The 13,962-nt window shown below is 36.2% G+C and overlaps 1 protein-coding gene across 1 annotated transcript in view; it reads left to right on the top strand.

Annotated features, from left to right (window-relative positions):
- LOC124164565 (protein grindelwald) overlaps positions 1-13,962 on the top strand; it is a 92,413-nt gene that overhangs the window by 24,858 nt on the left and 53,593 nt on the right. Inside the window, exon 2 of the mRNA XM_046541942.1 lies at positions 8,708-8,770. Within this exon, the coding sequence (XP_046397898.1) occupies positions 8,708-8,770 (63 nt within the window). The remainder of the gene's footprint in view (positions 1-8,707; positions 8,771-13,962) is intronic.

The following is a 13,962-nucleotide window of genomic DNA, read 5'->3' as shown; positions in this document are numbered from 1 at the left end:
GAATGAATAATATAATAATAAGTCGGTGAACCAAAAAACAACGCTACATAAAATACAACAATCAATATCTATTTTCATTTTAGCATGTAGGTATTAATTATATTGAAAATTTCTCTTTTGAAAGCTTGCCAAGGATTTACATTTTTTTCAAGTCATCCGACAATGAATTCCATCTGCACCTTTCTAAACTCCTCCCGTGGCATAGCTGGGCAGTATTTCAAATTTAAGTATTTTTAATTACATTAGAAATATGCATTTGGTATTTCAAATGCACGGCCTGAATTCAGCTTGTATTTTGCAGTTCAAACATAGATTTTTGGTATTTTCTCATTTTAAAATAAAAAAATGTTAGTATAAAATACTTTTTAAGTAGCTCTGATAACATTTTGCTTAACAGATTATGAAATAAAATAAAAATACTTTGTTCTATTCCACACTTTATCTTAAATACCTGAGTTTCGACCTGAGGTTCTGCATATCATGCTATCATCAGGGCCATCATCATACCAAATGCTACCTGATGATAGCATGATATGCAGAAACCTGGGTCGTACTATTTAAAATAAAGTATGGAATAGAACAAATTATTTTTATTTTATGATGAAGCAGTTCCAAAAAGTAACGCCGGAGACCGTGTCTTATGCTAAAGAGATAACTTCGTTTTCGTTAGATTCGTTTTCTTGACGTTCACTACTATTCACAACGTGCCAATGCAGGCAATATTTTTTTAAGATCTAATTTTTTTATTATTTATACTAATGTATTCTGTATTTTAAAATGTATTTAAATTACTATTTTGCTGTTTGCTTTTCAAATACCCAAGTCAAAGGTATCTCGTACTTTGCATTTCAAATAATTTTGGAGCGGTATTTTGTATTCCAAATACATTTGGATCGGCAATTTATATCGCAAATACTCTTCGGCTTAAATTTTTCCCAGCCCTCTCCCGTGGGAATTGTACACAACGGCATTTCAATTTCAAACGTATCAGGCAAACCGGCTGGATAAGGACTGATTGCGAAAAGGGAGATGAAAGCACTTAATGGGCCTTCCTTTTTTTTCTACTTCCAGGAAAATGAAAGCAGTTCCATATTTTTTTTCGATGTATATAAATATATATACGCACGGTGAGGATCGTCGTATCCTCCTCCTTAGTCATTAACAAGGTGGATCGATCACCAAGAGCTTTTAAAGTGAAAGGTGTCTCTCCGTAAAGGTACACGCCCACCCGCAGGCCTCATGAAAATGTTATGAGTCACGCAGTGTGATCGCCAGGGAACATGCCTCTCTCTCACCGATCATCTCGCTGCTTTCCACCTCCTACCTTTCCCTGCGCCGACAACCCCTCCCCGCTCATTCTATTCCGACTGGGAATAAACCTTGATGGCAAATAGCCCCGAGACATCAAAGAGAAACTGCACAACACAAAATGTGCGGGTGAGTGAATTATGAATCGTGAAATCAGCGCAAAGACTTTAGAGTCGAGCAAATTGTGGTGAAAATTTCTCGAAAATCTAGGAATTAAAAGGTGTAACAGTGGGAATCGTTTGTGATATTAGTATTCATTCAAACTGTTTAAACCTACGTTCGTAGTTCAAATTATAAGTAAAAGTAGACTGCTAGTAGAACACATCAGTACTTTATTATTAATTGAGTAGTAATTAAGGATACCGTACCGATTTATAATGAAATAATTGTTACAAAGGTATTAAAAGTAATAACAGTAAGAAACGTTTGTGATATTAGGTTTCATTAAAATTCATGCAGAACTACATTCGTCGTTCGAATTATAAGTACAAGCTCACTACTAGGAGAAATCATCAGTATTTTGAAGTCACTTTCTGAGTAGTAAATAAGGATACCATAGCGATTAATAATTAAATAATTGGCACAAAGATTTACTACTGCTAAAAATCTATGTGTTGATAGGTTTCATAGACAATTTTCCTTAGACAGAAGAGGAAAAATGAGAATTAAAAGATTTATAAAAGGGATATTTAAATCAAACACAAAAATCTTATATGGATTATGGCAAATAGCTAGGAACCGGGGCAAGACAGAGGATGTAGGAGGATGAAATATCAATAAAAATTTGGGGATAAGACTTCATTGTTCCCATGTGTCATTTTTTCTTCTAGCATATTCTTACAGGTGAGTCCATAAAGGTTTTCCGGTGCCTGAAAGGCGTCAAGAATATGAAAGCGGGCGCTGAAAGATTTAATATGTGAACTAAAAAGAATAAAACGGAAAGTGACGCGATTCGTCAAAAACTGCTATTTTCGAATAAAGAACGACACACAGCTCTAGCACGAATGAGGTTGAGAGTAGTGGCGTAGGTAGGAATTTCGCTGGGGGAGTCCAAAACCAGGGGAGTCCATTTTTGAAAAACACGGAACTAAGTGGAGGGTTTTAAACTAATTTTAACACAATTATTAACACTAAATTTTGTATAACAGAACGATCAATATTGAGCATAAGATGATGGTAAACACCAGTAATAAAGACGCACTGTATCAAAAAGCGGGATTTAGACCCATTGGGGGATATAATATAAGAATTTTGTTCGAGGACCTTAGCAGCCAAGGGGGATAAGTGCAATTTTTTTAAAGATTTACGCAGACAATGGGTGGTGTGATGCATTATATTATTGCAGAAAAGTTTCTCGGGTTTTCCACCGGTTGATGTCGTCCATGTCTCCCGACGTTTCGATCCGCGACTTGCTGATCATCCTCAGGGGATCTTCCGAATGATCCGAGACATGGACGACATCAACCGGTGGAAAACCCGAGAAACTTTTCTGCAACTGATACGCCGGGAAAACCTAAGATCATACATTATATTATTGTAACAAAGAGATACATGTAAATCACTGAATCTGTATGTACCTATATGCTTATCAGTGACTCACTTGTATCCCTTTGCCACAACAGTATTGTGTACGCCACCAGTAGCGCAGTTTTGGGGGATAAAAATCCCCAAGAACTCAGAGAATTTTTAAAATTTAATCCATTTTACTTCATCGGATAAATATTTCTTATAGAATAGTGTAACGATCAATACAATATACCTCATAAAGCCGTAGAACACACACTTTTGAACTATTTATCATAAAAATGTTTTGGGGGAGGGCTCCCGTATTTCATACCCACCAGTATAAGTTGCTCCTAAAACACCCCTAGCCTTAATTCTTAGCTGCACCCCTGTACCCCACCAATTGTTATTTCTCAGTGACGGATGCATGGGGGATGGCTAAGGCGGTTATAGCCCCACCCTTGGGTACCCAATTTGCACTAGATAGAATGGTAATTTTTTCCGACCCCACTACTGTTGGTATTTTAACTCCCACTTAGCCTTCCTTGTTCCTATCCTGGATCCGCCACTGTCTGTACTTATCCACAAAATAAAAATAAAATTGCACTTACCTCCCTTGGCCTCTAAGGTCCTCAATTGAAGTTCTTCTATCTTTTACCCCAATGGGTCTAATTCCCGCTTTTAATAATAATAATAATAATAATAATTTATTACTCCTACATTTTGTTTTTACATCTTTATACAAAGAAAAACAAGAGAAGGAGCTTTAGGTGGTCTCCAAGGTCATAGGATCAGAATTGAGCCACCATCAAAAAACAAAATGTATGCCAATAAACATAGAATGCAGTAAATGATACATGAGTGTTTTAGATAAATAACATCAAAATAAATTTTCAACTATTTCTTGAGAGAAGACCCAGTCTTTAGCAAGTCTTAGCATTACATTTGAGGTTTTATTTTTTTAATTCTAGCGGGCAGTAAATTAAATATCTTTGGCCCCATATAAAGAAAGCAGCATTTCTATAAAGTTAACTTTCGATACAGTTCGTCTTTATTACTGGCGTTTACCATCATTTAATGCTCAGTATTGATCGTTCTGTAATCCGTATTTTTGAGGAAACTTAAAATGCAACGAAAATCTCATAATAGGAAAGGAATAGGCGCGACTCAATGCCGATATAATATGTCCTTGTCCACATTTTCGTCTCCTCCACTTTCCCTCTGTTTCAACCTGCATTTCGCATTCGCTCCACGCACCAAACCTTTCCCTTCCCCGCCCACGCACCATCGCACCACGCCTTAGCGCCTTCCGTTCCGCCTCCCAACTCCCACGCGCGACAGACCGAATTAAAAGACTATGAAAGGCACTCGAACGGTGAATACTGCCGGAGCGTATCGTTTCGCGGAGAGGCGGAGTTAACAATGTCACTCCCGCATTACGCCACGCTGGGACAACAAGCGCATGGACCTCAGATCGAGTGCGCAAACAGACACGCCCCGTGGTAAAATTTATCACGGTGGCATTTGGTCTCAATATCCGCTAGATGCGTTGTAAATACGTACAAATGGTTGCGGTTTAACCTATAATTACACAGGTCAAAATTTATTTCCATTCAATTAACACATTAATTCGTTTTCGTTTCCTTAAATATTTTCTAACTATGTTAATTGAAGTTCTATTATTTCTCCGGTTGCAAACAGTTGTTGTTTATGCCTTTCTATTTCTACCTTCCTGTTTAACGAAAAAAATACGTTGGTGTTGGTGTTTTCCCGGTGAATCTTGCTGATAACCTCTTCTCATGAAGTCAGTCGGGTCAGGATGGACATTGCTGCCAACGTTTCGATAGCCTTCTCTCCCATCGTCATCAGGGCGAATCCGAGTTCATCAGAAAAAAAAATATATTTTAAAATTCCACAGGTTGAAATTTATTTTCATTCGATTAATTTCGTTTTTCAATGCAATTCCGTTATCATTTAAAATTTATTTTCAACTGCACACCTATATGTGCCTTAAAAAACGCAGGACTCCCGATGGGCAAAACTATTTTAATGAGTATCTAGTAATCGTGCAGAACTTATTGTTTTGAACATTTCAGCCTTATTTTTTCCACCTTCCTGTTGTAATGCACACAAAATTTTTAAATTCCACAGGTCAACATTTATTTCCATTCAACCAATGCCATTTTTCAATTCAATTCCGTCATTATTTTAAATTTATTTTAAAGCGCGTTTATGTCCACTAGGAAAACACAGCAGTCCCCGCCTACTCTGATGGATTTCATTTTTCAATAACATTTTCTTTTAATATAATTATTTCAAACTTTATGCTTCACGACCCCTTATTATATATATATATATTTTTTTTATATCACGAGATGTGGGTCAATTTTAAATATTATTTATTTTTTCCAAACTTTGCCAACGTTTCGGACATTATATTTGTCCATCCTCAGGGCTATAAAAATGATAATTTATGATACAAAATTAGTTAAATACAGGCAATTTTGCTAATTTATCATAATTTAATAAATGACATAACCAACAAAGAAAGAAATCCAAGCAACCAAATTGTAAATAAATAAATAAAAACATCAGACTTAAAGGTAAATTTTGAATATGTATTTCCATGTATTTTAATGTATAACAACTGTAAAATTGCCTGCATTTAACTAATTTTGTATCATAAATTATCATTTTTATAGCCCTGAGGATGGACAAATATAATGTCCGAAACGTTGGCAAAGTTTGGAAAAAATAAATAATATTTACAATTGACCCACATCTCGTGATCTAAAAAAAATATATAAATATAATTATTATGCATTTATGTGCACTCATAAAATGCAGCACTCCGTTGGAGCAATATTTTTAATATGTAATAAATTTAAAACTTAGGCCGCCACATTACATTTTTCAGTCTATGTAAACGAGTAGCCTATACAACATTCATCTGCATCTCAAATTCGAAAATTTTAGTATTTTCCCCGATGTAATTTAAATACGAATATATTTTGATAAGGCCTCTTATATACACAAAAATTTCAAGATGAAACCTTGTTTTATCTTAATTCGTCGCCAAAAATGCCAAAAAAAATCAAATACCTATTATGAGAGGGGTTGACGCATCCTTTTTAACCAACCTATATTCACCTATCTTAAACACGATGGTACTTCTTGAAAACAGATAATGCTAGTATTTGAGACTAACCTTTCGCGATTTGAAACTTCTTAAGAAAAGGGAATAACTGGAAATTAATGAAAAATATGTCACGAATAAAACGCTTTTTACTACTTACTTTGGGTAGGACGGGGTAGAACACATCTAAGGGGTATGTAGAATACACACCCCTGAATAGAATACACTCAGTGTAGAGGAGCCATTACTTTCCTCTTGGCTACCTCGCACTCGTTGATTTTTAGTGGGGATGTCTGAAGGTTTTAACTGGAAATTCAGCTTGGGAACTTTCATTCAGATGATATTCGCCCTATTTACTAACCTACCACACTCCCTCACTAAGTGATTACATGTGTAAACATTTGTCGTTTGACGTCAGCAGTCACACCAAACTTCCTCGTAGACACCAAACGCCCACACCAAAAATTGACACTTCAGTGCTGCAAAAAATATGGACATATCCTGATGCACATTACCAGAGGTTTGGACATTTCTCCTGTTTATAATGCCGTGGAGAGGCTCCTAAGGTGTTTGGGAGACAACTTATACGATCAGCATGAAACTAAACACGATTCTATATCATTGGTTCGGAATCCATAATTAGCGGCTGCGTTAATATCCTCCATTACTTAGCATCCACGAGTACGGTGAATATTTTAAATCTTCTCGCTTTCTCATTAGTCAATCTCTTCTATCATAACGATTCTAGCTGACTGATGAATGAGCGAATCGTTCATAAATTTATGGCTTAAAGGTGATTACACTGCCAATTAGCGGTCGACAAAGCATTTACCGTTTTCCCTACGGATAGGATGGATGAATTCATATAGAGTTTTAGGAAAGAATAATTTAATTACTTATTAGTGATAAAAATTCTCATACTTACTTGATATTTTTTCTCGTGTTTTTAATCCACATAGATTGCCTCCCTGCCCAACCAACACTAATTTGTTTACCAAAATAACTTGAGACATTCCATGCATCCATGGTGCAAAAACCAATGGGCAGTGATAAAGTGTTGGGAAAAGATTAGACTTTCACTACTGATATTTGATATATATAACACATTCACTATTTAATATTCAGAAATTTAGTATATGTATACATAAATAAAAACAAAGAATAAAACTAACTTGCTTCACTATTCGACTTACAGCAATGTAGACTAAATAGCCTACAACTACTAGCCCTGACCACCAGTAACTATCTCATCTTTGACGGCATATATGGAATATTTCTGGGAAAATACTGGAATGAAGGATCAAAAACACCCTTTTAGCGTCGATTGCAATTCTAATTATGTCAATTTCAATTCTAATTATGCGATTATTTATGCAAGTTGGGCAAATTATTTTCTCACATTAAATTTACACGTTATTTACACTCAGATATTCCGATTGACATGATTTATCGTAAATATAAATGACTGCATTCAAGTAACACTTATTGATGACATAGAAACAAAATATAAACTACGTTAGTAGTTAAAAATATTCATACATTCTCATAAAAAATTAATATCACTCGACAAAAATCAGATAGCTATTTGCTAAATAAATAGTCAGGCATAGCAACAATCGATAACCTCTTTCCTGAGCCGTTAACTTTTGTTTAAATTTAACCTATGTAAATTTACAAATGGAGTCCTAGATAACAGGGTCACATAGGGCTTTAAATGAAATCCATTTCTTCTCTGGAAAGTTTACAGCACGGTGGTCAATTCGAAAAATTAAGCATAACTGTTGGAAATCGACCGGAGTATGAGAAACAGAGCATGATCACATCGTATTTTCATGCACTATCGGAGATACAGACATCCGGTATCATGTGTGAGACCAAAGCCTTCCGGCAAGGCTAAAGCGATAAGAGGGATAGGAAGCAACAGGAGGGATTTGGAGGTCATTAGAAAGGGAGTGAACGAAAGTGGCAAGGAGGATTAACGGCCAGAAAGAGACCAAAGGGATCGATTCATATTGGGCATCGTACCCATTAGAAAACCGAACACGATGAACAATTCGCATATATTTACACTCATTGGTGCAACCGCCTTAGTGTGACTGATTGTTACTGAAATCTTTTCTTTGAAAACGAAACAAAAATAACCACTATATTGATTATTTGCTTGTTGTTGGCGTTTTCACTCATTAGAAAAGAAGAATTAAAAATATGTTCAGTATATGTAAAGTTAGTAACCAAAAAATATTTTCCCACACCCAATAAACCCATTAATAAATTATTCCTGTAAAATTAAATGGCCTCACTAGAATAGCATGCAATTCCAAATTTTCTGATGGTTCTGAGGATGAAATTTAAACAATTTAGAGCGAAATATTCAGCAAAATGGACTCCATGATTCACCGTTATTACATATGCAGGGTGCGTCAGCAAAGCCTCATCTAAACAAATCTCACATATGAGGCAGTCATTAATGCCAATTATCAGATTGTAAAACATACGCATGATATGTAAACCGACACTTTTCTCTAGGATAAATTATATGATACAATATAGCTAACCATCATTATAGATAGAAAGATGGAATGAGAGGGTAGAAAGGTATTCGCGTGATATGAATAATTCATCCTAGTTTATCATTTAGATTACAATGCGTCCATTGAATCCGGATAAATAATTTAGAATGCGTCTTCATTACCACTTGTAGTGTGAAAGCAACTGTTCATTACCATCCATAATACATTATTTTCTCTTCCTCTTTTACAGATTATCTTCACGACAAGCGCTACGCCAGGATCGATGGAGAAAAAATTGACAGCGATGTGGGAAGTAAGTAATAATATTCTCTGCAGTTATTTTTCTATTTAAATCGTATTTTTTGTACCATATTCTAAATATTAATAAATTTCCAGTTGATCAATTCGCCTAAACTAAAATGTTTAATAACAAATGAGGAGTAGAATGATAAGTTTTCCCCCGTGCTGTGAAAATTATTTATCCTGTACTTCATTATGACGCGAACGAAATATACCAGCACACTGGCAAACATAAATTTATAATTTTTACTCATGTGCGCACACTGCTATACTACATTTCACTCCTATAAATTTTGACAGGAAACAAATAACTTTAACTTACAATAAGTGAATGAAAATTATTTTTTTTTACTTAAAGCACTGAGGTATCATCTAATATCTTATAAGTCTGCATGCATACTAGGGGCGATTACTTATTTGTAAAGCGGATATTATTAGAATTGCTAACTTATTTTCTCTAAAAATGAGAAAAATTTGTGTAAGAAAACCTTTGGAAATGAATTTGTGCTCCAGAAATAATAAAAATAATAATATGGGACAAGTAGAATAGGCCAAAATAAAAAGGTGATTTAGTAGATGCTCTCATTTACGTAACATTTGCAGAAAACTCTGCTCCAGTGCAAGAGATTTACTTTGTATTCTCCTCAAAGATACTACTATCGATTCGCATAAAAATACATGTACATATTTCCCTCAGTCTTTGTTTCCATTGTTTAAAATGAAATGGTATATTTTGAACGGAATTTCTTTATGAAAGTTATTTAAATGCATTCGAACTGTGAGTGTTCTTCGGAGTGGACGAGAAAATTAGATTAAAAAGTAACAAAAACAGGCACGTCGCTCAATTGCTACGAGGAAATGTTTGAACAAGAGAAGAGATTTTTACCACTGTTTTTAGGCAAACGGAAGAAATTTAATTGCTCTCGTGCGATGATTCGTAGAAACAGGTGCAAAGAACAATTATAACGGAAATTTTTGCACCTTTTTCTAAAAAAATTCAGGGAAAGTATTCAGGGAATTACAAACGTACATTTGGCTAAAGGCTATACCTTTCCTTTCTCAATAAAATGAGGTTGGACCACCAAAATTATTAGGAAATTAAGTTTGCCTTTCTTTTGGCCACAACTGGACACTCACCATGCTGCCGGAGGGGATTTTTAAAATTTTTCCTCCACACGCTTGTTTTTATCGACCATGCGAATAGAGAAAATGATTCCTGCAAAAAACTTTCCCTAGCTTGGCCATTGAAAACTAAGAAGGTTTTTGGCCTCGCCAACGATGCCTCTCCACTCTTCATTATCCTCGCTGCCTCGGAATTGTTTCCTATAGTTCACTAGTGTACATTAGGAACCAATTAAGTGTCCAAAAATTAAGAATAATCAATGAAAACGAGACTTTACCGCCTGATAGGAATGTGCGACAGATTGCTGATGAAACGGATGTTGAATCACACACCATATGTCACACAAGTCGTCCACAAAAACAGTGTAATAAAAATTCTGATTGCAAAGGTACACCTTAGACAACAACTAACAAAACTTGGCATGTCTTCCAAAACACAATAATGCTGTTAATAGGGAGAATGGTCACCCTTATGACCAAACATGCTTTCGACAAACATGCCAATATTTTTCGCTGCTTTCGGTGCTGATAAAGTTGAAATATTTACAAATATTAATAAAAACAAATTTCTGGAAAAAAAACTTTTGATTTCCTCAGATTCCTGATAGATTGATTATAAAAAGTCTCTCATCAACTATTAAAACTTTTTCCTTTAGCATTTTCTTCATCATAAAATTAAAATCTCTATCTTCGAGGGGAAGACACTGGCACTCCTACCCCGAATGTGTGATACACGCACGTCCATGGTCTAGCCTGAGGTGAGCTCTACTCTCACCTACGCAAACCTACCTTTGGGTTGGATCACTAAGGAAGATTCATTTGAAAATTTACTGCTGACTGTTCGACTCATTTTTGATCGTTTAACTTCAGCGCTCTCTTTTCACACTGAGTTTCGCGCAGATTGCTTTCTTGAACAAAAATGAGTACATCTCCGCAGTTAACAAGCAGCACTGCGAATATATTTCAGCTTTCTTTCCGTCTTTTGCATTTTCTGCAGCCCAAATTATTTGTTTGCTGTCAGCAATGACAAATATTCCGAAATATAAAGCCGTTGGGTTGATCAAAGAGATCGTTTCTGCGGAATAGCCCGTGCATCGGCATCACGATGCCTCGTCACCCGTTGCGACGGTACAAGGCTGGTTGTTGATTCAGCTGGATCAACATACGACAGTCCACATTCCAGCATAAACCCACTCAACTATGAATGCAAACTCCCCCCTAATGCATCCTCTTCAAAATGCTCTTATCATTTGTTTTCTATTATGACCCACATTCTTCCCGTTTCCCTCCCAACGATTTGGGTCTCTCATCACCAGGTCCTACAATTTCAAGCATAGAATTCAAAGAATTTTTGGGACATTTTCATCTTTACTTCAGGGCAATCCATAACAGATAACTGAGGATCTCAACCGTCATTACACGTATATGGTAGTTGAAACTTCCTGATACCCTGACAGAGGAAAATTTTTTGCATGGCTGGGTAATTGGAAAATTAGCTTATGCAGAAAATTCATGCTAAAAAATAATAACTTTCACATCATGACGAGTAAAAAACTTTTCCTATAATCTAAATACATATACTCTCCCTAAAAACCTTATCCAACCAAAAAAAATAGTGTCATCATGATTCATTCACTTCCAAAAAATGCGTAAAATTTATTTTAAAATCAGTTTTGTTAAAAAATATTCATGCCTGAACGGTATTTTACTGTGAGTGTTTGTTACTCAGCAATTTGAAAAGAGCCGTTTCCAAATATTCCACTGAGATTCCCTCTTCCATTTTCATGATGGCACAAAAACGCTCCTTCACCTAAAATTCTCTTCACTCGGCACGTTTTTTCAGCAATCTTTTCTTCCATAGGTCATTTCAGCCCGAGGAAGTTATCCACAGGGCGATCTTCCGGGCATGAAAGCAAAAAAACTTTCCAAGAATTTACCAACTTATCAAGCCCTCAATTAATGACTCTCAAGCATTGATAAAATTAAGGAAAAACTAAATTCAAAGGGTTAAAATGAGTGTTCGACTTATACGGATATACTCGAGGTTATTTCGGTACACACTATTCAACCGGTTAACCAATTATGATTACCTTCTATTTAATATACTTTAAATAGAAGAAGATTACATTAATTAATAAATATTGATTGTTTTTCTGAACTACATCAGGAATATTTCAGCATTAGAAGAGCTATTTTTTGAACGAGTGCAACCAGAACCATTACAAGATATGAAGTGATACTACTTAGCAATTTTCCACATACAACTTTATTTCACCCGACTCAACATGTTTCACTGCACTGCAGCTTTATCAAGACAAACAAAAAAGTTAACCATGCCAGAATAAATAGTCTCGTACAAATTTGCACACTCACAAAAAAATTAGGTGCAGGGGGTGGAAGGTGGGTTGGAACGAGAAAATTAACATATTCCTTGGTTACCTATTATTAAAGTATTCTACCGTTTAAGGTAGGTTTTCATGGAGTACTTGAGGGGAATTCTGTGATCCTCCCTCCCCATCAACCACTTCCCTCCTCAATTCAGAATAAGACCTATTCACTTTCATTCTATGAAAAAAATCCTATTCCTTTCCACCCTCTCCCTCGTTTACCTAACATTCTTCCCTCTAACACCGTTTTCAACATCCCCTTCCCGCTAAGTACTCGGTCCATCCATACCTTCTGTCCCCTCCTCATATTAATATATCTAAATATCTCATCTAAAAGCTACCTCTCCTCTCCCACCATTTCCAGCACTTCATCGTTCCTCCTCCTCTCCGTCCACTTCACCTTCCCCATTCTTCGCCACACCCACATCACGAATACCTCCAGTCTTTTCTCGTCCTCCTTCCTAAGTGTCCACGTTTCTGTACCGTAAAGTGCTACACTCCAGATCAGACTCTTCACTAACCTTTTCTTTAAATTCTTACATAGCAAACCTCTCAGAAGCTCCTTCCCGTTTATGAACGCCTCCTTTGCTAATGCAATTCTCTTCCTGATGTCCTTAATGCTGTATCCGTTTTCCTCGAGCGTGCTGCCTAAATAGTTGAACTACTCAACCTGCTCAAGTTTTTCACCACCCACCTTTACCTTAAGTTTCACATTCCTCGCTCGTGATGCTTTAAAAAATCGCATAACCTTGGTGTCCTTGTCATTAGTCCACATCCCATAATCCTCGCAACGCTCGTATAACGCATCCACAAGAGCCTGAAGCCCCCTCGCTGACTGGCTAATCAACGCCTGATGATCCGCGAATCTCACTGATTTGAACAGCATTCCTCCCAATTTTACAACAGCTTCTAACTCCTCCCACGCTTCCCTTACAATCTCCTCAGCGTACACGTTAAGTAGAAGCGGCACCTTGGTTACACCCACACTTAAAAACCAAGGAATAGGATAATTTTCTCGTTCCACCCCACCTTCTTATTTTTTTTAGTGTGCTAATTTGTACGAGGCTATTTCTTCTGGCATGGATATCCTTTTTGTTACAATATATAGTCTTGATAATGCTGCAGTGCAGTGAAACATGTTGACTCAGGTGAAATAAAGTTTTATGTGGAAACGTACAAAGTAATATCACTTCATATCTTATAATAGATCTCCACAACATATCTTCTTCGTTCATCTAAATAATCAAAAGCATTAGATTTCTTTGGATAGCAAACGTATAACATTCAAGGTATGACCTCCAATGGAAATATTCCTAAAGGTAAGGTTTTAAAGCAGGCACAAAAACTTTCAACAATTTCGCGATGCTGCAAACCACATACTTCCTAATTTATTCGCGTATGCTTAGAATTCAGAACGAAATAAAACAGTCACGAAAGTAAAACTCAGAAGCTGGACCTATCAAGACAATCTCCAAGGAACTGTACGAAGAGTAAAATTAAGAATCGTTCCCGTAATTCTTTAGAATTCGAAGATAATCCACTGAATCTACAACAGAAATGGCAGCCTGGAAAATTATTCAGCCAGAGCACGGTTTCGGGGTGTGATTCGATTACTTATATCGTTCTCGAGACTGAGCCTCTTTCCTTTTCCTTAAGTTAGCTCTAATCATATTTCCCGTTCAAGATAATGCGTTTA

Source organism: Ischnura elegans, chromosome 8 (genome assembly GCF_921293095.1).
Source record: "Ischnura elegans chromosome 8, ioIscEleg1.1, whole genome shotgun sequence".
Lineage (NCBI taxonomy): Eukaryota > Metazoa > Arthropoda > Insecta > Odonata > Coenagrionidae > Ischnura > Ischnura elegans.
This window is presented reverse-complemented; position numbering and strand designations above follow the sequence as displayed.